At 57.6% G+C, this 21,678-nt stretch overlaps 1 protein-coding gene across 1 annotated transcript in view; it reads right to left on the bottom strand.

Annotated features, from left to right (window-relative positions):
- NAV1 (neuron navigator 1) overlaps positions 1–21,678 on the bottom strand; it is a 126,177-nt gene that overhangs the window by 12,999 nt on the left and 91,500 nt on the right. The window contains exons 5-19 of the mRNA XM_024749651.1: positions 21,270–21,567; positions 19,843–20,536; positions 18,918–19,361; positions 18,235–18,276; positions 17,476–17,624; positions 15,763–15,933; positions 14,720–14,772; positions 14,015–14,038; positions 13,829–13,906; positions 11,165–11,248; positions 10,883–10,994; positions 3,825–3,946; positions 3,124–3,132; positions 468–664; positions 174–366 (exon numbers count right to left, since the gene is read on the bottom strand). Of these exons, the coding sequence (XP_024605419.1) occupies positions 174–366; positions 468–664; positions 3,124–3,132; positions 3,825–3,946; positions 10,883–10,994; positions 11,165–11,248; positions 13,829–13,906; positions 14,015–14,038; positions 14,720–14,772; positions 15,763–15,933; positions 17,476–17,624; positions 18,235–18,276; positions 18,918–19,361; positions 19,843–20,536; positions 21,270–21,567 (2,670 nt within the window). The remainder of the gene's footprint in view (positions 1–173; positions 367–467; positions 665–3,123; positions 3,133–3,824; positions 3,947–10,882; positions 10,995–11,164; positions 11,249–13,828; positions 13,907–14,014; positions 14,039–14,719; positions 14,773–15,762; positions 15,934–17,475; positions 17,625–18,234; positions 18,277–18,917; positions 19,362–19,842; positions 20,537–21,269; positions 21,568–21,678) is intronic.

Here is a 21,678-nt window from a genome sequence, read left to right as displayed (position 1 = left end):
ATGGCCTCCCGCAGCTGGTCCAGCTGGTGGGCCGAGTTGAGGGCTTCCAGGCGGATGTCCGTGAGCTTCATCTCCTTCTCCCACAGCTCAGAGCGCAGCTCGGACACCTCCTTCTTCTCCGGCTCCTCCTCCTCGCTGCCCTGGAACAGCCGGGCGTGGGGGGCCGGGGGAGCGGGGCCCCTGGATATGGCCTCCCGCAGCTGGTCCAGCTGGTGGGCCGAGTTGAGGGCTTCCAGGCGGATGTCCGTGAGCTTCATCTCCTTCTCCCACAGCTCAGAGCGCAGCTCGGACACCTCCTTCTTCTCCGGCTCCTCCTCCTCGCTGCCCTGGAACAGCCGGGCGTGGGGGGCCGGGGGAGCGGGGCCCCTGGAAGGAGGCAGGGAGCGGCGGGCGTTAGCCGCTGAGCCCGCGGGTGACGGTAACCGGCCCCACTGCCCGGAGAGGGGGCTGCAGTGGGGGACACTCACTCGGGGGCGTCGGTGCCCGCGGAGGACGAGGCGGAGGACTTGATGGAGGGCGAAGCAGTCTCTGTAGTCTGGTGCTGCAGTTTGGGGGACGAGGGGGCCGAGGAGTCGGGCGTGGCGATCTCCTCGATGTCAGAGTAGGAGGAAGCGGACTTGGGCCCCTTCTTTATGCTGAAGGCTTTGTTGAAGGAACTTCGGAGCTGGAACAAAGCAGATCCGGGGAGAGAGCAGTCAGGTCTCCGCGCTGGAGACGGTGAGGGCAGAGGGGCTTCTGAGACAGAGGCCAGAGGCAGGGATGTGTCGGTAAGCAGGCCTCCCCCAAAGGCTTCACTGGCTTCATGGAATACAGACGGGAGACTCGCCTAGGAATTCGGGCTGAGAGAGAGTGGGACTTGCTGCTGTGCTATGGGAACTTTCTGGGCCTTCCCTGCCCCCGTGGGGGAGCCGCACCCATGAAGGGATGGAGGGGAGGCCCCGGGACACAAGGCGTGTCTCTCGGCGACCCCATCCCACCTCCCTCAGACCAGCAACTGCTCGGTCTGCAGCCTGGCTCACCTGGGCCTCAGGACCCACCTCTCAGCAGGGCTCATCGGATCAGAATCTACCCCCCAGAAACTTGCACTACGATTCTGTCCAATCAACAGAAGGGAGTGGAACCAAGCTTCTTTTAGCGCCTCCTGTGCTCCGCACGTTACGGGATGGTGAAAACAACCAGATACAAGTGCTTTCGAACCATTTCCACTCAAATGTCCCAGAATAAGGGCCACCTCCCAGCATTTCCTCCAAGTACGCAGGGGATTATAATCTGACCGTAACCGGCTTGGTCTGGGGTGTTGATGAGCTGGTGTCAGGGATGAGGGAGGGAAACCAGGGTTCTGTCCCACACCCGTCACATGCATCCACTTAGCATGCATGCACACACAGGGAGACAGCGGCAGCCGGACACCGAGAGTAAAGGAGGGCTCAAAGCAAACCAGGTGGCTGGGACAGCAAGAGAAGAGAGTGCAAATCTCAGGGCACTCTTTCCATGTGTCTCCTGGAGCCTGGGAAAGCTGCAGGTGGTGGCTGGCACTGCGGGCGGGGCGTGCCAGGGTCTCTACCAGGCGGGACATAGGAAGACCCATCTGGTGATGGGGATGTGAGGGAGGGAGTGTGTGTGCGGGGGACATGCCACCACGTGGCTCAGAGCGTCAGGAAGCACCGTCCTCTGCAGAGGTGGAGACCTGGGACTAGGACTCGGGCTTCCTGATTTTCTACCCGATGAAGACTTCGCTAGACTTCGCTAGCCCCTGCCTCCCGGGAAGCCGTGTGTGTGTATGAGTGTATATGTGTACCAGTGCGTACGAATGTGTTTATGTGTGTATGAATGCGTTAGTGTGTGTGTGAGTTGTATGTGTGTGCGTGCACGTGTGTGTGCACATGCAGGAACAGGTCCTGTGACACCCGTCTGCCGGGAGCACCCGCCCTCTAAGATCACCGAGATCCTAAGTGGGAACAGTGCTCTGTGTGGTTCCGTGTCCCCAAAGCAGAACTGCTGGGCAGTGCATTGCGTGGTGTGATGTGGCGAGGGATTCCGTGGTCAGATGAGTTCCAGAAACAGTGGATCCAGCAAAATGAACCGGGACTCTGTCCTGAGATACGTGTGTGTAGAAGGCAGCGTTCCTCAGATCCGAGCACCTTGAAGGGCTGCTGTGGAACTCACCTGGGGCGATGCTGCACTAAGACTCAAGGCTCAGTAACCCCTGCACTCAGGTCCTTCCTCCCTGTGCCCCTCGGTCAGGCTCTGGGGGAGGGAACTGCTCCCTGCCTGCCGCCTCTTCTGACCAGGGTCTGCAGGAAGCTCTGCGTACCCCTCTCTGCCCATCACGATCCCACCACCGTAGCTTCAGTCCCCTGGGGCCTGCCTTCCAGGAACGGGTCTCTCGTCTGTGAGCTCCCTGAGCCTCACTCACTGAATTAAGCCTTTGACACTGCTGGCTTGTTATCAGTTTTATATGGGCAGTATTTTTGTCTCCCTGGCAATTCTCCAGACTCCGTGTTTCCTGTCCTCACAACACCCAGCGCAATGTTGGGACAGGGTCTGAGTGGACCTTAACGTGTCTGGTTTGTCATGGAAATTCTGGGTTCACTTTCTGTTTGTCTCAGACTTGTATACCCTAATGCCCGAAAGGTCTTTGGAAACCCCATGGCTGCTCAGAGGGCTTCAGGCTCTAGAGTAACCTGAGGTCCAGCGCTCACCTCTCTCTGGTTCATCTCACTCCAGAGCTAAATCTTGAGGCTACCCCCAAACTGAACTGGCCTCTGGCAATGTCTTCCAGTAGGGGCTTCTAGGGTTTGACGGATCAAAAGATCAGGGCGCTAGCCCTCCGGACAGGGGGAGCGCGGTCTGACTGCTTTTATAACAGGTGGACTTTGGAACGGGGTCGGGGCGCGGCAGGAGGCAGAGCCCTCCCGCTTGGCACCCGACCAGACCTCTCCTCTGTCCTCGTGGGGCGGCCGTGGATGGACATGCAGGGGGGGAGGGGCGTTACGGGCTTGGCGGAGGTGGTCACAGTTAGTCTCATGAGTGGCCGTCTCTGTTTAGGGGGAGGGGCTTGCTCTGGAGATGGGGAGGGTACGGCAAAGGCAAAGAGAAAACGGAGAGGAGTGAGTGTCTTACCTCGTAGACCTGGAAAAAAATAGGGATTTGAAGTCAGCATTTTGAAGGGAAAAAAAAAAAAAAAAAAGAAGCAACACTTAATCACTCATTTCACACGGCGGCCCCTGTCTGGACTACACAAAGGTCTGTGGGGGGCTCATCGCACGGGGACAGCGGGTGGCACATGCCCTCGTGGGGGCCCCCCTCCTCCACATGGGCAGCAGAGGGGCTGGAGGTGTTTTCCATCTGCCTCGATAGTGTCAGAAAGGGCATCCCAAGTCGGTTTAGGGTTATCTGGGAAACAAACAACCAACCGAAACAACACTCTCTGGACCGGTCAGGTGATACAAAGGTTCCTTTTGAGGTAATCTGGAAAGTTCCACAAATGCCTCTCCAAAAAGCTGAAGAAGTGACCTCCAGGAGCATCTAGAATGAGTGGCTTTGTTCATAAAATCTTCTGTCCACAGTATGGGAGTGGGTGGAGACAGATGGGGCGTTCCCTTCTGCATGTCTCCTGTTGCCCATCAGATGTGTGCAGGGCTGGAGGGGATGGCTGGCGGGGGGAGGGGGCAGGTAGCTGCGGCAGACCTCGCTCTGGGCAGACGCCACCGGGGTCTCCTATCAGATGGGGCTCATCGTGGTGAGTTCTGGAAGGCTGGCTCCCGTGCTGAGGTGGTGTGGTCCCCCAGCGTCCCACGCGGCTCCCCCAAACCTTCACCTACCCAGCTCTTCTTCTTCTTCTTTTTGGCATCGGCCTCCTTGCTGCTGCCGATACTGGAGTGACTGGTGATGCTGTTGAGGCTTGAGATGCTGTCCGAGGAGTTCTGCCTCTTGATCCGGAGTTCTAGGGGGCGAACACAGACACGGTGGGTTTAAAGGAGACGGCGTGAGGCTTAGGGCAAGTCTCGCCGCAGGAGAGAGAGGAGGGAACACCACCTCCTCGTCCACATTCTTCAGTTTTTGGGATCATCCTCTCAACAAGCCTTTACTGAGTGCCAATCACGTTTCAACATCAGCAAAGGTTAAGGGATTAAAAAAAAACAGGTAGGAAATGATCCCCATCCTCAAGAGGCTCCCAGTCTGGTAGGAGAAAAAGCAGCACAGAATCCAGTGCCCTCGGCTTGAGCAGGTGTGACAAGGGGCAGCCCGGGCCAGGCGTCCACAGTCCTATGGAGACAGTGACCTGACGCCCTCAGGACTTTCTCCAGGAATACTGGCTGGGGGGTCCAAGGCCGAGTGCCCCACATTTAACCCCAAAAAGCTTTAGTTTCCTCATCTGATGGGCAGAAAATCTTTTCAGCTCTCTGAGACGGTCTGCAATGGCACTGAAATGACGCTCTTTTCTACTACGGAGAAGGAAAGGGTTGATAAAGGAGAAGGCCTTTGAGTGTTGAAAGAACCAAAGCTCTTCAGGTGGGAACATCGGAAAATGATTTTAGGGCTGAAAAACAGTCCCTGCAAAGGCTGTGCAGGGAGCTGGTTGCGCGTCGGGCCTCCTCAGGCTGGGTAGCAGGGCCGGGGACGGGGGGAACAGCGAGGGGGACGCTGGAGGACAAGCCCGGCGGGGCGAGCCCTGGGGGCCCCTCGAAGGAAGTCTGCCTTGTGCCGAGAGGACTGGATTTTTTCAAAAACCTTATTATGAAATCATTAGAGGTTCACAGGAAATTGGAGAGAAATGGGCGGGGAGGTCCCCCGCGTGCACCTCTGACCCAGCCTCCTCCAGGGTTAGCATCTTGGGTGGCTATGTGCAACGTCTCACAAAAACAAGGAGAAAGGCAAAGTGGCGGGAACTAGCCCAGAAGGAGGGGGCTAGAGGGGCCTGTGTGCAGCCGTTCCCCTGTTCAGTGCAGGAGACGTGGCTGGTTCTTTTCTCGCCTCTCCTTGACCAGCAATGGATCTTCCAACTCTAGTTTTCCCTTCATACCACAGGGAAAACAAGATCCTAGGATCCGATGAAGGAATCACCACGCTCCCAAAGCACGTGGAAAACCCTTCGCTCCGTGACTATCAAACCAAGTTTTGCCGTAACCCAGCGTGCCTCCAGTTATTTTAAAAGGTATGCAAACTTCTCAAGGGAATATGCTTAACCGAAGTAAAGAATTTCTCGTTTGTATAAGAATGGAGCTATGGATCCGTACATATTTGTTTATATCTGCATAGAAAATTCTTTCTGGAAGGTTTACAAGAAACTATTAGCAGTAATTACCCCTGGGGAGTGGGATTTGGAGGGGGGTTCGGGGAGAGGGATTTTATCTTTTACCACACACCCTTTTGTATACTTTACATCAGGGGCCGGCGAGCTTTTACTGTAAAGGCCAGACAGTAAACATCTTAGGCTTTGTGGCCATTTGATCTCTCTTACAACTACTCGGCAAGGCTGGGTGGCATTAAAGCAGCCGCAGACAGTATGTACATTAAAGAGCATGGCTGTGTGCCAGTAAAACTTTATTTAAAAACAGGTGGTGAGCCAGATTTGGCCAGTGGGCCAGGGTTTGCCAACCCCTAGTTCACATTTTCCTCCAGAACGTGTATTGCTTTTGTGATTAATTTAATTCACAATTAGTTACTTAACAACAAAATGAAAGGCAGCAAAACAAGTATCTATCATCAGTTACTTGGGGGTCCAATGAGCTGTGAGCCTGTCAATTAGATTTTTCAAATATGCTATATGGTACTTTTAAGAGCAAAGGACGTGCTTTAACCCAAACAATCTTCAAAAAGTTAAGAAATCTTTTGTGCGTTGAAACTTTTGTGCCATGTTCATTACCTATTTACAAGCAAAGTAAAGTAGGCATCGTTGCTTTAAGCATTAGTTCTTTGACGGCCAAGCTGACCCTGGGTCGAGAAGAATGAGGGAAACATGAAAGCAAAGGACGGGATTCACTTATCCATTCAACACAAATATAGCTGAAGAATCAGGTATACTCGGGAAACCAGAAATAGCTCGGCAGATGTGGATGCGGCCAGAGAGAAAGCGCATCCTAGACCAGAACCGCTGAAAGCACAGCACGAGGGAGGACACCCACGGGCCCTCCCCACCATATGACAACTGTGATATTTTGTTATATGTGCGCACTGTCTGCGTACAGACACGTACACACACATACACACCCCCACACGCCCATTTTCCTGAACAATTGGAAAGCAAGTTGCAGACGTGACACTGTACCACTGACCACTTCTAAGAATAAGGGCATTACCCCACAGCGTCGGTATTACACCTAAGCAAATTCAAATTTCAATGATTTCTGACGTTAACTGACGTGGCTGGATCACTCTGGGGGTAGAGTGACAGGAGGACTGTAGCAACACAAGACTAGTTAGGAAATTACTGTGCTAACCCAGAAGAAGAGTGACAGCCTAAGCCAGGGGAGGGACAAGGCAGCGGAGGACGGACATACAGATCTATGTGTAAGTTATGTGTAGAAGCTAGCTGACCACACGGGGTGAACAGGGAGACGTAAAGGATGACGCTCCTATGGGTGGGTTCAGTGACCAGGCAGGTGTTTACACCTGAAGTGGGCAAAAGCGCAGAAGGGAGAGCATTAAGCAGTTGGAAATAGAGGTATGGGATACAGGAGCGTGACACGGATTAAGGAAAGGGACGTACGGACGAAGAAGTCGTAAGACCCACTGAGTTAATAAATGAACTCAGCAAGTTTGCAGGATTCAAGATGAACATACGAGAAAATCAACTGTACTTCTCTATACTAGTGATGACGAATCTGAAAATGAAAGTAAGAAAACAATTCTATTTACCATAGGATCGATCATTAAATTCAGCAAAAGAAATGCAAGGCGTATACTGAAGGCTGCAGGACACTACTGAAAGCAATTAAAGTATCTCTAAGTAACTGGAAAGGCATACCATGGTCATGGAAGACAGCACTGGGAAGACGACAATACTTTCCAAATTCACGTGCTGAGCCTATACAATCTCTACACCAAAATCCCAGCCGGATAATTCGCAGAGACTGACAAAGTGACCCTAAGATTCACATGGGGAGACGAAGGGCACAGAGTAGCCAGAACCATCTTGAACAAGATCAGATTTGGAGGACCCACACTTCTGATTCCAAAACCTACTACGAAGCTATAGTAATCAAGGCAGGGTGGTACCTGCTAAGGATAGACACATGAATGAATTAGTGGCATAAAACTGAGAATCCAGAAATAAACCCATGTATTTCTGGTTGACTGATTTCCTGCAAGACTGCCAAGATAAGTGAATGGGGACATAGTCTCAACAAATGGTGCTGGGACAACAGGACAGCCACTTATAAAAGAACGAAGTCGGACCCCTACCTCACACCATATAGAAAAAGTAACTCGAAATGGACCAAAGATCTAAATGAAACAGCTAAAACCACATAAAACTTTTAGAAGTTAACGTGGGAATAAATCTTCATGACCTTGGATCAGGCAACAGTTTTTTAGATACAGCACCTAAAGCACACAAACACACACACAAATCGAAGAAAAAAACAGATCAGGGCTTCCCTGGTGGCGCAGTCGTTGGGAGCCCGCCTGCCGATGCAGGGGACGCGGGTTCGTGGCCCGGTCCGGGAGGATCCCGCATGCCGCAGAGCGGCTGGGCCCGTGAGCCATGGTCGCTGAGCCCGCGCGTCCGGAGCCTGTGCTCCGCAGCGGGAGAGGACACAACAGTGAGAGGCCCGTGTACCGCAAAAAAAACCCAAAACCAAAACCAACCAAACAAAAAACAGATCAATTACACTTCATCAAAATGGAAAGCTTTGGTTCTTCAAGGTGAAACGGAGCAGGACCCTGTGGTCCTTGCCACCCCCATGTCCTCAGCCTGCCTTTTGTCTGTGGAAAAACTTTAGCCAAAGAATAAGTTTAATCAGAGAAGTGAGAAAATGCAGAGACAAAGGAAAACAGTCAAAGGAGACCAAATAATAATAATAGGTTAGTCATTAAGCATGGTCAAGGACCTTTAGTTCCTCCTTAAGGGCTACAGATAATATTCGGAACCGTACCCTGTGAGCTGGCTTATAGACACTGAAACCCCGACCAGGTGGAAGAAGTTAACTACACGATGACCAGGCTGTAGCCATGACCTAAGCTGCCACAATTCCGAGAACTGGCATCAAGGAAATGGGAACAAACAGACCCTAACTGTACCTAAAAGAATCAAGATGACGCTGGTCAGACCACTGATGACCAATTTTAAGACGACCGTCAGAGCTGACTGTGCTGTTTCTACGTGTTGCCCCCTCCCTCTGTCTACAAAAGCTCTCGCCCACTGATTGTCAGTGGGGGGAGTCGGCCTTTGGACAGGTGTCCGTCCTCCCCACCGGACTGCCGGCATCCAAAGTAAAGTAAACTTTCCTTTCCACCAACCTGGCCTCTTTATTGGCTTTTGAGCGGCGAGTAGCCGGACCCCACTCTCGGTTACAAAGGGACAGTGTCAGAAAGTAAAGACAACTCACAGAATTGGAGAAAACATTTGCAAATCGTATATCTGATAAGGGGCTAGCATTCAGAATATATTAAAAACTCTTAAAACTCGACAGTAAAAAGAAAACCCTGATTGAATAGGCCAGGGATTTAAACAGACATTTCTCCATAAAGGGATACAAATGGCCAATAAGCACGTGAAAAGAATGCCCATTATGTCCTTAGCCGCTGAGGAAATCATAACCCAATCATAACGAGATACCACTTCACCTCCACTAGGATGGCTATAACAAAAAAAGACAACAGCAGATGTCGGCAAGGATGTGGAGAAACTGAAACCCTCAAGTTGCTGGGAAGAAGGACAAGGGTGCAGCTGTTTTGACAAAGTATGGCAGCTACTCAAAAAGTCGACAGAGCTACCACATGACCCAGCAGCTCCACTGCTGGTTATACACTAAGAGAACTGAAAACATACGTTCACACAAAAACTTGTGCGTGAATGTTCATAGTCGTGTTATTCGTAACAGGCAAAAAGTGAAAACAACCCAGTGTCCACCAACCGATGACAGATAAACAATGTGTGGTCCACCCACACAATGGAGTATCATTCAGCCATAAAAAGGAAGTCCTGACACATGGTACAACATGGATGGAGCTTGAAAACATTAAACTAAATCAAAGAAGCCAGCCCCAAAACACCACATACTGCGTGATTCTATTTACGTGAAATGTCCAGAACAGGCAAACGCACGGAGACAGAAAACGGATTAGTGGATGCGGCGGCTGAGAGGAGGGAGGAAGAGGGAGTGACGGCTAAGGGTTCAGGGTTTCTTTGTGGGGCGATCGAAATGTTCTGGATTTAGATAGTGGTGATGGTTGTAAATACAACCTTATGAATACGCTAAAACCCACTGAATTGCATGTGTGAAAAAGGTGTGAATTATATCTCAATTTAAAAGAAAAAGAGATTACAGAAGCTACCAGATAGAAGTGAACACTAGGGAGAGCGTGCATGGTCAGAAGAAAAAGCTGAGGCTGGAGCCCTGGACAAGGTGTTTTCCTTGTGATGAGAAAACTCAGGATTTACTCTCAACCGCTTTCGTGCAGCTGTCTGTGTTAATTGCGTTATCACGTGGCACCTGGCATTCTTAGTACTTATTTATCTCCTACCGGAAGGCTGCACCTCGTGACCACCTTCATCCACCCCCAGCCCCCCGCCCAGATCGCCCCTCATCCTGACTTTCTCTAGCAAAGCTTGACTCGCTGTTAAATCCCAGGCTAACCTGTCACTTGAGCCCCACGGAACCCATGTGATCTCGGTCTCATTTGAAGAGTCGGTTCATTCCCCTCGGAGAACCGAAGTGAGGATCAAACGGGGTTATACACACGTCTGCGCACGCACACGTTTATGTCAAAGTGGAAAGTGCTAGTGTTTTAGACTACTTTCTAGGGCACTTTTAGGTTCATGGCAAATTTGAGCGGAAGGTACAGAGATGCCCCACTACCCCCTGCACCTCTACGTGCACGGCCCCCCCACTATCAACCATCCCCACCAGAAGCTACGTTTGCTACAATCGATGGACCTGCACTGACACGTCACCGTCCCCCGGAGCCCAGAGTTTACACTGGGCTTCGCTCTTGGTGGTACATACTGTGGGTCTGGACAAATGGAGAAGGACACGTATCCCCCATCACCGTATGCTACAGAGTGCTGTCACCGCCCTGCAAATCCTCTGCCTGCCCACCGCCGTTCCCCACCCCCAGCCCCGAAAGCCACGACCCTGTCACTGTCCCCAGGGTCTCGCCTCTCCCGGAATTTTATACAGTCGGAATCACACAACACGCAGCCTTTCCCGACTGGCTCTTTCACTCAGCAGTGCACCCTTAACACGGTCAGCATCTTCTCGTGGTTTGATTAGCTCATTTCTTTATAATGCTGAGTGACATTTCGTGGTCTGGCTATGGCAGTTTATTCATCCTTACGCCTACCGCGGGACATCGGGGTTGCTTCCAAGTTTTGCTGACTGTGAATAAAGCTGCTGTAAACATCCGTGTTTAGGTGTCTGTGGGGACATAACATTTCGGCTCCTTTGGGCAGATACCAAGGAGCGTGACCGCTGGGCTATACAGCAGGAGTACCTCGCGTTTGTAAGAGGAAAGTGCTATGTTAGCGACTGTCTTCGACAGTCATTTAGGTCTGAGGTGAGGACCCTCTCCTCTCCCTCACCCTCTGGGGTGGTGGGGTCATGCCCCGCTGCTCCTCGCTGACCGTCCGAGGGCCCCTACCTTCTAGAAACCTGACGTGGAGAGAAATCCTGCAGTAAGCCTCTTTCCAGCCCAGCCTCGTGGCCGGAAGGCCTACCTTTGGGTGTGGCTTCTGAGGCATTGAGGGCCCCCTGAATGACGGCCTGGGCCTCAGAGTTCTTCTTCTTCAGAAAGTCTATGGTTTCCCGTAAGTCCAGCAGCTCAGTGTCCTGAGAGAGAAACGAAGTGGTGTCACGGGTGTGGCTGGGGGACACCTGCTCTGTGCCCGGCCTCTCCAGACCGGATGCGGAGGGCAGGGAATTGGGGCAGGTGGAGGAGCCAGGGCGGCAGGAGGGGGGGCGCCAGACTGGCCTGTCCACCCCCCGACCCGCGCTCTCACCTTCTCCTCGGCTGTCTCCGCCAGGTGCCGCAGACGGCACGTCATGCTCACCAGGCTCTGCTCAAAGGCCGCCACCAGGTTGGCCTGAAACAAACACGTACGGGGGTTCCCCAGGTGCCTGGGTTTGGGGAAGGGAGGGGACGTCTGTGGGAGGTGGCTAAGCTAACTGCGGGTCTCACAGCGGACCAACTGCGTAGGGGCTCTTACACCTTGCTTCCCTTTCTGGCCCCAAGAACATTCCTGGGGGGCCCAGCGCTTTGAATGATAAAGCGGCACAGACAGCATCAGGGTGGGACAGGTCTTTGGAGACGTCTAGAGATGCGACACCTACTGTTTGCCGAGGTGGGACTGTCCCCTGCTTCCAGGGGGCGTCCCCTCGGGGCCGTCGCTTTATCCTGGTGAAACTTCTCCCCCAGGGCCCCATCACTCCCAGAGAACGGGTTTGGGACAGCTTCCCAGCCCCGCGCCCAGGCGGCCTCCATTCTTCGGTTCTGGCCGCCCTTTCCCTGATCCTGGGGCTGGAGCGGTAGCTTGGGCCACCTCGCGGCAATTCCACAGTCTGGCCACTAGGTGTCGGGCCGGCTCCGCGAGGGGCACCCAAGGACCTGGTGGGAGGGCAGCAGGAGGAGGGGCAGGAACTCCAGCTCTGCCAGCAGGAAGGCCTGCAGGGAAGGGGGGCGTGCTGAGGCTGGGACCAGAGAGGGGGACGCTCGCCCTGGGACAGTTAACAGCCGCGGTTCGCGGGGAGTAAACTGTGGCCCTTCGAGGGAGGGGCGCACTCCACACACAGCTCTGGGGGCCGGTAACCCCCGCTTCCTGTCGGCCAGTGGTTCTGCTTCCCTGGGGGTCGACCCTAGTGTTCGCCCCCTGTCCCTGACACAGGCTGGAGGCCTCTCTGGTCCAGGCCGGGCTCCTTGGCAGGTCTGTGCCACGATGGGGTTACCTCCACCTGCTGGACTGGGAGCTCCTGCCTTCCTGGCCTTGGGTCACCTCTTATTTGGTCCCTACATCCCTGCCCGTTTATGCCTCCTCGTGAGGGGCCCCGAGACCCCGGCTCCTCGGGGCTTTTCCATGCCGGCCTCTTCCCGTCCGGGGCTCCCTCTCCTCTGGGGGGGCTGCCGCCCCGCATCCTGTCCCTCCTCTGAGCCTCCCTCACCCCCAGCCCCACGAGGGAGCCTGTATGCCCTCGGGGCTCAAGCGGGGGTCTGGAGAAAGGCTAGCATGTGGCAGGGGGAAGGCATCCAGGCTGTGCCCAGCGTGGGCAGCTGGCGAGTCCCGGTGAACAGGACACAAGGTCTGGAATCGGGGGACCCTGAGAACAGCAGAGAGCCTTCCAGAATCCAGGACTCTGACCCTCCGCGAAAGCCTGTCTCCAAAATTCAGGACCGTCGTGTCTAAGCGTTCAGTTCTCCTCTCTCAGCCAAAGGGAACTTCCTGTTCTAAGAGAGTCACCTTCTCAATTCATTCTCTTGGCTCTGGTCCAGAATGGACAGCACGACACTGACAGGGTGTAAATGAGTCAGACGATCTCCTGCTCTCTGACACCCCTCCCCCGCTGCCGTCTCCCAGACATGAATTTCCAGGGCTCTGCCGGACGGGATGGCCTTGGGTGAGGCGCCAGGGACAGAAGAGATGGGTCTTGTTTCTATTACGATTCTTATGGGTCCCCAGTTGTGGGGAAAAGGCTTGATACGAGCTTCGTGCAAGCCAGTAAGAATACAACGGACCGACTGAGAGTTTGGAAAAGAGAATAAAAAGAACAAAGAGAACAACCAGTGTGGTGAAGACACCGCTGCCCAAATGTACTGGAAACACGCAAAACCGCGGTGCCGGGTCTTCTACCTGATTCCAGTGAGATCCAGGCCTGACAGCTGGGCTCCCCAGAGAGGAAGGGAAGAGAAAAAAACCAGCAAGGACTGCGGAAATTGCAGACATGGTTACTTTGTGCAAACACTTGGAAAGCTCCGCAGATCCGGCTCAGCTGTTGTTTACAGCTTTGGGGGAAAATGGCTCTTATGTTCTCTGTTTGCAGCTCGGTCGCTGGGGAGAGGCTTCTGCAGCCTAGTTTGGGGGGCAGCTTCGTTTCTCCCCATCTCACAGGGTGGAAAAACCGAGGCCACAAGAAACGCATTCTAAGCGGATGTACTCTGGGCAGGCTGAGGGTGGCGACAAGAATGCGGGCTCCCCAGCTAAGCTCAGGGGCCCCAGAAGACAAGGCAGCTGTGGCCGAGGAGCCAGAGCCCGGGCTGGCCTCCTAAGAGCGTTGCTGTTCCCAGGTGGGGTCCCACTACCCAGCTGTGCGCCTGCCCAGCGACGGGGTGAACAAAGTCACGGGCAGCGGCAGAGGGTTCCCAGGGATCTATAATTCTGATCCGTGACTATTCCTGTCCATGGCCAGGGGCAAGGCTGTTCCCACCTCCACGCAGAACCACTGATAGAAACCCTTTTCTCTTTCTCTAGGGGCTTCACAGGCCGTCGGATGGGCGCTCGTCCGTACCCATGAATTGGGGTGGGGGTGCAAATGGCTCCTTAGAGAGATCCCGACTCGGAGGAGGCTGGTCCCCAGGTCCCCCGCTGCCTGGAATCAAAGCCCACGGGACACCTCATGAACTCATCTAGTTTGGGCCCAGACAGCTGCCCGGCTGTCCCCTCCCCGGCACTCACGTTGGCGGAGAGCTGCGACGTCAAGGTGGCTACTTTCTCCTGGGATGACTCCAGTGCCCTGCGAAGCTTCCGGATTTGCTGTGAAGGAGACGGAGATGCACTTACGGTGGCAGAAGAGGTGTAAGGCTCGCAAGGAAGTGGGGTGCAGGGGTGTTAGGAGGCCGGGGCGAAGGCTGGGGACCCTACCTCAGACTGCATCCTCTCCTCAGCCTGGTGAAGGAGCACAGAAGTGGGGTGGGGAGAGAGAGAGAGAGAGAAAGAGAGAGAGAGAAAGAGAGAGAGAAGGCCGTTACTACGGAGGCAAAGGCAGCGCGCAGAACTCAAGGAAGCGAGATGCAGAAGCGCCAAGAGGCTGAAGCCCTGTGGCCGGGCCTGGCTCTTCACGGGGTGGGCTCAGACCCCAGACCACGGTTCAATAAGGCACACCTCTGAAGCAGAGGTCACAGCCACCTCTGCCATTGCCAAGAAGGCTAGGAAATGAAACTGCTGGTCTGAGGACTAACCCTGTCGCCACCAACTTGAAGGAGTAAAGCATTAGGGGCAGAACGAACCTGAGGACCAGCTTACGCCTCACGGGCAGACGCGGGCCCAGGGCCCACGAGGAACACGCGGCAGATTCTGCACACAGAGAGGGTTCTGGGGTCCCTGAGCGCGGCCCACCCTCCCGGGCACAGAACGCCTCCACGACCAGGGGATTCTCCGTTTTTCAAAGGAGGCACAAAAGGCGCCAGGGTCGCCCAGGGATTGGCGGTGAGGCCGGAAGGACCACTGAAGTCTAGAAGCGCCCACTTCGTGCCCTAAGCTCCAGGGGCCCCCACCTCGCCCCGCCCCGCCCCCAGGAGGGCCCAGGGCGCAATTTGGTGCGGGGGGGTGGAGAAGCGAGGCTCTTACTGAGGAGTAGGTGGAAGAGGCACTGGAGGCCAAGGACAGCACTGAGCCGTGAACTGCAAGAGAAGCAGAACGCAAAGGGTTAGCAGAGCGCTCGGCCGGGGAACCCGGGGGGCGGTTCCCGGGAGGAGTGCTAAGGCAGGGGTTCGGGTTCTGATCCTGGAGCAGAGAGGGAGAACAGAACAGAGGACGCGGCTGTCTGCCCCTCCGAGGACTCGAGTTCCGGGCAGAGCTGGCCTGCCCCCTCCGGCCCGTGCTCTCGGACAGCCGGGCCGAGGGCCCTGTGCTTGGCCTGCCCCTCCGAGGGCGCAGGGGTCCGGGAGAAAAGATGCTCCCGGGCACGGGTCACCGCCTCCCCCATCAGGAAAGCACTGTCGCTGCTGAGGAGGAGGCGGTTCTCATCAGAGCTGCTCAGAACGATTCGCGATTCTGCCTGTGCCCCCTCACCGCAGCGGGGACCGTTCAGGTGCAAGAGGTCTCCAAGTGCAAGACACTCGTTCTGATTCTTCATGAACGACAGCCCTACTGAGAGAACTGGAGCAGGTCGGCAAGGAAAGCCCCCGGGATGAGCGTCCTGACGTCACCAAGTCTCACCCCCAGAAAGCCGGGCTCCAGCTCTGACCACCACGCCCCGAGGGCGGCCCTTGAAGCCGGTCTTCGGAACGTTCTCGAAAGAGGAATGAGATGCCTAATTCTCGTAAGGCTTTAAGAGCTACCCCTGCGTCCCCGTAAGCGGTCCTGTCCTCTGATGACTGGGGGGATGGGAGGACGGTGGCGGCGTGCTCCGAGGGCGTCGTCCAAATAAGCCTTCCACGCTGTCTCCCCTCCCCCGCCCCCAGGAGAGGCTCCATCCCAAAGCCCCAGGGCTAGACGGTGCCACCCAAGGTTTCTGGGCCCCCAGACCCTTCAAAGGGATGGGAAGAGAGAGCTGAAATGGCCCAACTGGCTGTTCCGTGAGGCAGACACGTGCGCGGTGGCGGCAGCGGTGCGCGAGGGGCCCCAGCAGAGCTGGGATGAGCGTGAACCGCGCTGGCATGAAGTCTCACCGTCGTCCGTGGGGTCTCGGAAGGATCCTGACCGGATCATCCCCTTGGGTCTCTCGGCCAGGGACAGGGTGCTCCCCATTTGGGAGCCGCTGTACAGCGCGAAGGCCGCCTCGTGGGTGGGGATGCTGTTGGAGCGGGTGATTCTTGGCGTGGTGGCCGCAGTGGGACTCACTGGAAGGACAGAGGGGGGGACAGGAGAGGGAGGGGAGGGCGGGAGAAGAGGCAGGGGCATCAGCTTTGGGCCCCGGGGGCGGGGCGCCAGGAGCAGAGGTGGATGGAGGGGCAGAGAGGAGGCCGGTGGGCCGTGCCTGGGAGAGCAAAGCCCTACGAGGAGGACCCTGCGTCTGAGCCAGGGGCGAAGAGCGAGGCCTGTTTGAACGCCCTTCCCTCGGGCCTGTCTGCCCGGAGAGGTTGCTTCCGAGGGTCAGGCTGGGGGCCTGGCAGCTTTTCTGAAACCTTCGCATCACTTGGATGTGCCGATGAAAACGGGGTGTCGTGTTTCTCTAACACACAACTGGCTGCCGGGGAGGCCTGAGAGTTCAGAGCAAGGCTCAGATCCGAGTGACGAAGAGAACCAGCGAGAGGCAGGGCTCAGGCTGTGGGGCGCACGGCCGGGCACCACGGAGGGGAGCGGCACTCCCCAGAAACACGGCCGGTGCCCAGCGTGACCCTGGCTGGAAGGCCATAGTCGGTGAGCGTGTCCCGGAGGCTGTGCAGCCCTGCTGGCCCGCAGCCCCGCCCCCTCGGCCCCTGCCTCTCGGCGTGCATGCTTGGGAGGGGGGGTGCTCCTTGGACACTCCGTGGACGTCCAGTCTCCGGGAAGACCCGAGAAGAAGACAACCCCACCTCTCCCGGGGCCCTTCGGCGTGTGTGAGGTGACGATCGTGGCTTGGCCCGGCCCCTCATCCCCCTGTGTGGTCTCCGTGGAGATGGACAGCAAGCTGGCCCCGCCCTCGTTTTAATGGCTCTCAGGGACCAGATGACCTTCCCTTTAGCATCGCGCCCTTCTCTAGCAAGATGACCCCGACTCCTAGTTTCCTCAGATTCCCCAGTCGTCCCACAGGCGTGTCACAGGTCTGCAGGTTTTGCTAACTGCCTTCCTTCGCTCCGCTGAAAGAGGCAGTGGATTTGGAGACGCAGGAAGGAAGCAACAGGCCAGCCCGGGCACTGTCCTCAAGGGCCCCCGGCACTCGGCGCCCCAGGAAGCAGGGCTGTGAGCCCCGGCCTTCGCCCCTCCCGTCTCTGAAGCAGAGTTGCCTCCTCCCGACAAGCTTCCCCTTCTCCTCAGACACCAGGAAAGGAGAGGCCAGCACGCGTCTCCCTCAGCCCTGCCTCTAGGATCGGACGGTCCCGGCTCTGGGGCAGACCCACCGCTGCACTCGACCGCTCACCCCCTGCCTCCCCAGCTGCCCAACGCTGTATCGGGCGCTGGGTGCGGCGGCCCCCTTCTGGCTGCACCGGGTTTTGCTCTGGGCCTCCCTTACGGCTCCTCCACGCCAACAGGCAGACTCTGATGCTGCAAGGACCCCACAGCCTGGGCCCAGGGGCCACGTCTCAGGTCAGGGTCTGGCGCACTCGGCCGTGCGTCTCACGATGGATGCATGAACTGAGACCCGTGAGCCGGCCGCCACGGCACGAACCAAGTATGGGGTGAAACCCAAGGCCCCGCTGCCCTGCCTGCCCCCCGGCACGGCGGTGACTGCGGACACTGACCTATGGTGGTGAGCTGGCCCTTGGCGCTCAGGGACATGGACAGCGCAGGGGGCGACGGTAGCTCTGGCTGGTCGTCGGACTCGGGTGGCCCCCCGATGCTGTGGGAGTGTCGCCACTCCTTGGCCTCCTCCTGGGGCTGCAGCTGGTACCTGCGGGCGGCAGCCGACAGCTTGGTCTGGGCTTCTACCACCTGAGCTCAGAGGTGAGCTCCAAAAGCAGGACGAGGAGGTGGGAGCCGTCGGGGCTGACTACGGGGGGTGCGGAGGGAAGCAGCATCCTCCCGGACGTCAGGAGGGGCGTAAGGGCTGGGGACGCCCCTGCGGGCCTGCCCGAGCTAGGCCGAGATGACGGAGGCCCGGGACAGAGCTCGGCGTTCGAACCTCCCAGCAGCAGGAATCACCGGACTGCAGGACCTACTGCCCACCTGAGTGGCCAGAGGTGGCCCGCTCTCCCTCAGGTTTGCGGGGGGGTGTTCTGGCGGGACTGGGGCAGACAGCACAGGCTGGAGCAGGGAAGTGCATGAGTCCCATGTGCAAGCCTGTCTCTCCTCTGTCACCAGAGCCCCGGCTACAAGGTGACGCACACACAACAGTGTGCCTGGGTGGGCGCCTGGGAGGACGTATGGGAACCAGGTACACGTGACCGGCCGAAAGGGGCACTGCATGCGTGACTGGAGCCTGGGACGGGGCGAGTTACGTTTTTTCATACAGAGCAGGAGCCCCAGGTATAGGAAAGAAAAATACACGTAAGGGTTATTACCTGAGCCCCTTCTTGGGAAGAGTATTCCGATCCCGCTGATTACTGTGGAGGAAAAAAAGAGAAGCATGTGGGTCCATCTTAGGAACTAGAGTTTGGGACCAGAGGTTTGACGGATGGAACACCGGGACCCAGGGCATCCGGCTGTGAGTCCCCCATCTCCATAAACAAAGGGGAGGTCAGCCACAGCCGCCTCTGGGCTCACAATTTGAGAAATTTATCTGAGATGTTTGATGTTTTTCTCTGATTAGCTTCCCACTCCCCCCGCCCCCTCCCCGGCAACCAGGGATTGAACCCGAGCCCTGGGCAGTGAAAGCGTGGAGTCCTAACCACTGGACCGCCAGGGAATTCCCTCTGATTCGCTTTTTAAAGATCATACTGTGGTAGATGAAAACCAGGATGTGACATAATAGGGGTGATCTGGGGCCAATGATTAGGAAGCAGAAGCTTCGGATGGCAGGTTAAACCAGGCACGAGGGCTCGGGGAAGTCACTGAACGTCTGTGTACTGGTTCCTCATGTAGCAGGCGAGAATCAGAATTTAAACACAGAAACGAAATCCTGTTCCCTAAGAGTTGCTGAGAAGCAGAGGAGGTTACGTAATGTACACACAAATGTCGACAGAGCAGCGGTCAAGCAGGCCCGGAGGCAGGGGCGGGCTCAGCGGGCTCGGCCCCGCCCACCCACCTGTCCAGCTGCCCAGTCCTGGGGCTTCCACTCCAGGTCAGCTCTTCAGCGTCCTCCTCTGCGGGGGCGGCGGGGGGCGCGGGGGCCACGGGGACAGGGGCGCTGCTGGGGAAGGTGCCAGGCAGGCTCATGGGCATCTGGAGGGACTCCATGCTCCTGTGCAGGCCCGAGAGCTTGGGGTACATGCGGGTCTCTTTGGGGACGCCGAAACTGCTCATGAGCTCCAGGCCCTGGGAGAAGCTGGCGGAGTTGATGTTGAGGATGGGGGCTGGGCTGGGGCTGAAGCAAGAAGGGAGGGGACCCCCGGCGGCTGGGCCCGGAGTGTGCAGATCTGGGACCTTCGGCGCATGGGCGTCAGCGGACGCAGGGAGATCCAGGCTGTTGGAGTTGACCTTGTCCAGATTGGCTAGGGAGGGTGGCTTGACAAAGCTCTTAGCCGTGGCCCTGAGAGAAGTGACGATAAAACAGGATATTCAGGATCACGCAGTTAGAGAAACAACAGGCAGGTGGGATCTCAGCCAAATCCTGGTCCTGTTTCCTCACTTTTGGGCTCTTTGTAAAGCACAGGGGGCTTCTCTCAATGCCATTGGAAAATACGGGGGGAGGAAATCTGACCTGGGCACCATCCAGTCTTAACGAGGGGACAGCACACGCACAAGGGAGACAAGGGTGGGTTTACGCACAAATGGACGTGTGTGTGTGAGAAAATAAAACAGCAAAACCACCCAGGCAAGAGCTCGGAGAGGCTCAGAGCACATCGGGGGGGCACCAAGAACAGCTCCGAAAGACGGAAGAGGCACCCGCCACCCGGGGAACAGGGGGGAGGCCCAGGGGCAGCAGGGAACAGTCCACCCCGTCTAAGGAGCGCCGGGACCCTGGGAGGATACTGGGAGGGCAGACAGGAGGAAGCGCCCAGCCTGGGTACCTGAGGGGGGTTGGCGGCAGCTCTGCCAACTTGGGGGCCGGGGGGTGGCTCGCTTGGCCCTTGGGCGTGCTCTCCGGGGAGCCCATGCTCTTCAGGGACACGCTGTCTGGGTCCAGGGCCACGGCCTTGGCCTTGGCCTTCTCCTTCTCCCGGTCTGTCTGGTTGACGGGGGCTGGGGTGGCCCGCCCGCCGGCCCCCTTGGAGGGCTCCTTCAGCCTGGAGGGCGTCAGGCTGCCCTGCCTGGTGCTGAGGAGGCTGGGGTCGATGCTGCTGCTCACGGGCCGGGGGCCGGCCCGCCCGCCGGTCACGCTCATGGAGCTGGACTTGGCCGGTCGGGGCAGGCTGCGGTACTGGATGTTGGAACGGGCGCCCGGAGCCAGGAAGCCGGGCTCCGCGCCGTTGGGCACGTCCAGGCTGGTCTTGCGTCCGTTCGCCGGCTTGACGGGGATGCCCGAGGTCTTCTGGGCCTTGCCGAGCGTGGCCGAGCCCCCGGCCTGCACGACGGTGGCCGTGCCTGTGGCGGGAGGGGGCTTCTTGTAGCCGAAGGACCCCGACGTGGATGGGCGCGCGATGCCCGAGGGAGGCTTCTTGGCGTCACCCAGGCGGTCGCGGCCGGCGTCCGAGGAGGAGCGCTGCAGGCCGGCGCTCTTCACCGCCAGCTTGCCCTTGTCGGTGGCCTTGCCCTCGGGTTTGCCTGCGGAGGGCGGGCAGGAGTGAGCGCTGAGACCACCGTCTCTGGCCGCAGGAGGAGGGGCGCCGTGGGCAGGCGAGCGGGAGCCCCACAGGCTGAGGACCCTTCTCGCCAGAGGGGAGGGGACTCCGGGCGGGACTGGCCTCAGATTGATTGTTGTTTTCCGCCCCCAGGGTAGGGTGTCCCATTTTGGTTGAAACGGCAGAGGCGATCACAAAGATGATCAAGAAGGAATGACGTCTAACGCTGGTCCAGGGAGGGAAGGTGGGGGAAGCAAAGGGACGGGACTCAGCTGTGTCTGCCGGTGGTTAGGGACTAGAGGGGGCCTGACGGAGGCCGCGGGTCACCACGGAGCCACTCTGGGAGCGGCGTGATTCTGACAGTGTGCCAGGACCTCCCCGGGTTGGCAACCAAGCCCTCAGGAAGACAAGTGCATCACTCGCGTGTCCCAGGAGAGGAGACGGAACCACTGGACGGTGTGAGGCAGGTCAGGCCACGCTCCCCCCTCCTCTACACCTGGGCCTAGGCTTTAAGCACGTGGCATTTGTATGCCCACATCTGCACGACGGACATCGTACTGCCCGTCTTCCCTGACTCGGGATGGCCTGGAGGCTAGGGTGGGCAGCGCGTGGAAGCGGCGTGCGGGCTGGCCGTCTCCCAAGGGTTAACGGCTGTGAGGAAGCCAGGGAAGCAGGACTTGGCCCTGGGCCCCCCGGTCCCTCGTCACTCGGCTCACCTGCGACCTTGAGGGCGCTCTGGGCCGTGTGAGTGATGGGGGAGGTGACGGCCACCGGCGGGGTCTTGCCCTTCTTCAGGGACCCGGGGTGCCCCAGGGTGACGGGCTTCTTCAGTTCCCCAACCTTGGATGGGTCGTCGCAGCTCTCGGGCCGCTCCCGCCGCCACTTGGCCGCCCCGGGCTCCATCTTCAGGCTGCCGCTGTCGTACTCCAGTTTTCTGGGGGCCTTTTCCTCCGACTCACTGAACCAGTTCAGCGCGCTCTCTGCCAGCGAGCGCTTCTCGGAGTCCGTGCGCAGCTGGAGACGAGAGAAGGCAGAGTGGACGCTCAGGTGGGGAAGGGGGGACTGGGTGGAGAGAGGGACTTTGGCTGCCGGGTGGCCCGACTCTTCCAGAGCAGACAGTGAACC

The sequence above is a fragment of the Neophocaena asiaeorientalis genome, unplaced genomic scaffold, assembly GCF_003031525.2.
Source record: "Neophocaena asiaeorientalis asiaeorientalis breed wild unplaced genomic scaffold, Neophocaena_asiaeorientalis_V1.1 scaffold44, whole genome shotgun sequence".
NCBI lineage: Eukaryota > Metazoa > Chordata > Mammalia > Artiodactyla > Phocoenidae > Neophocaena > Neophocaena asiaeorientalis.
Note: the sequence above shows the minus strand (reverse complement) of the source record. Positions and strands in the feature narration are given on the sequence as shown.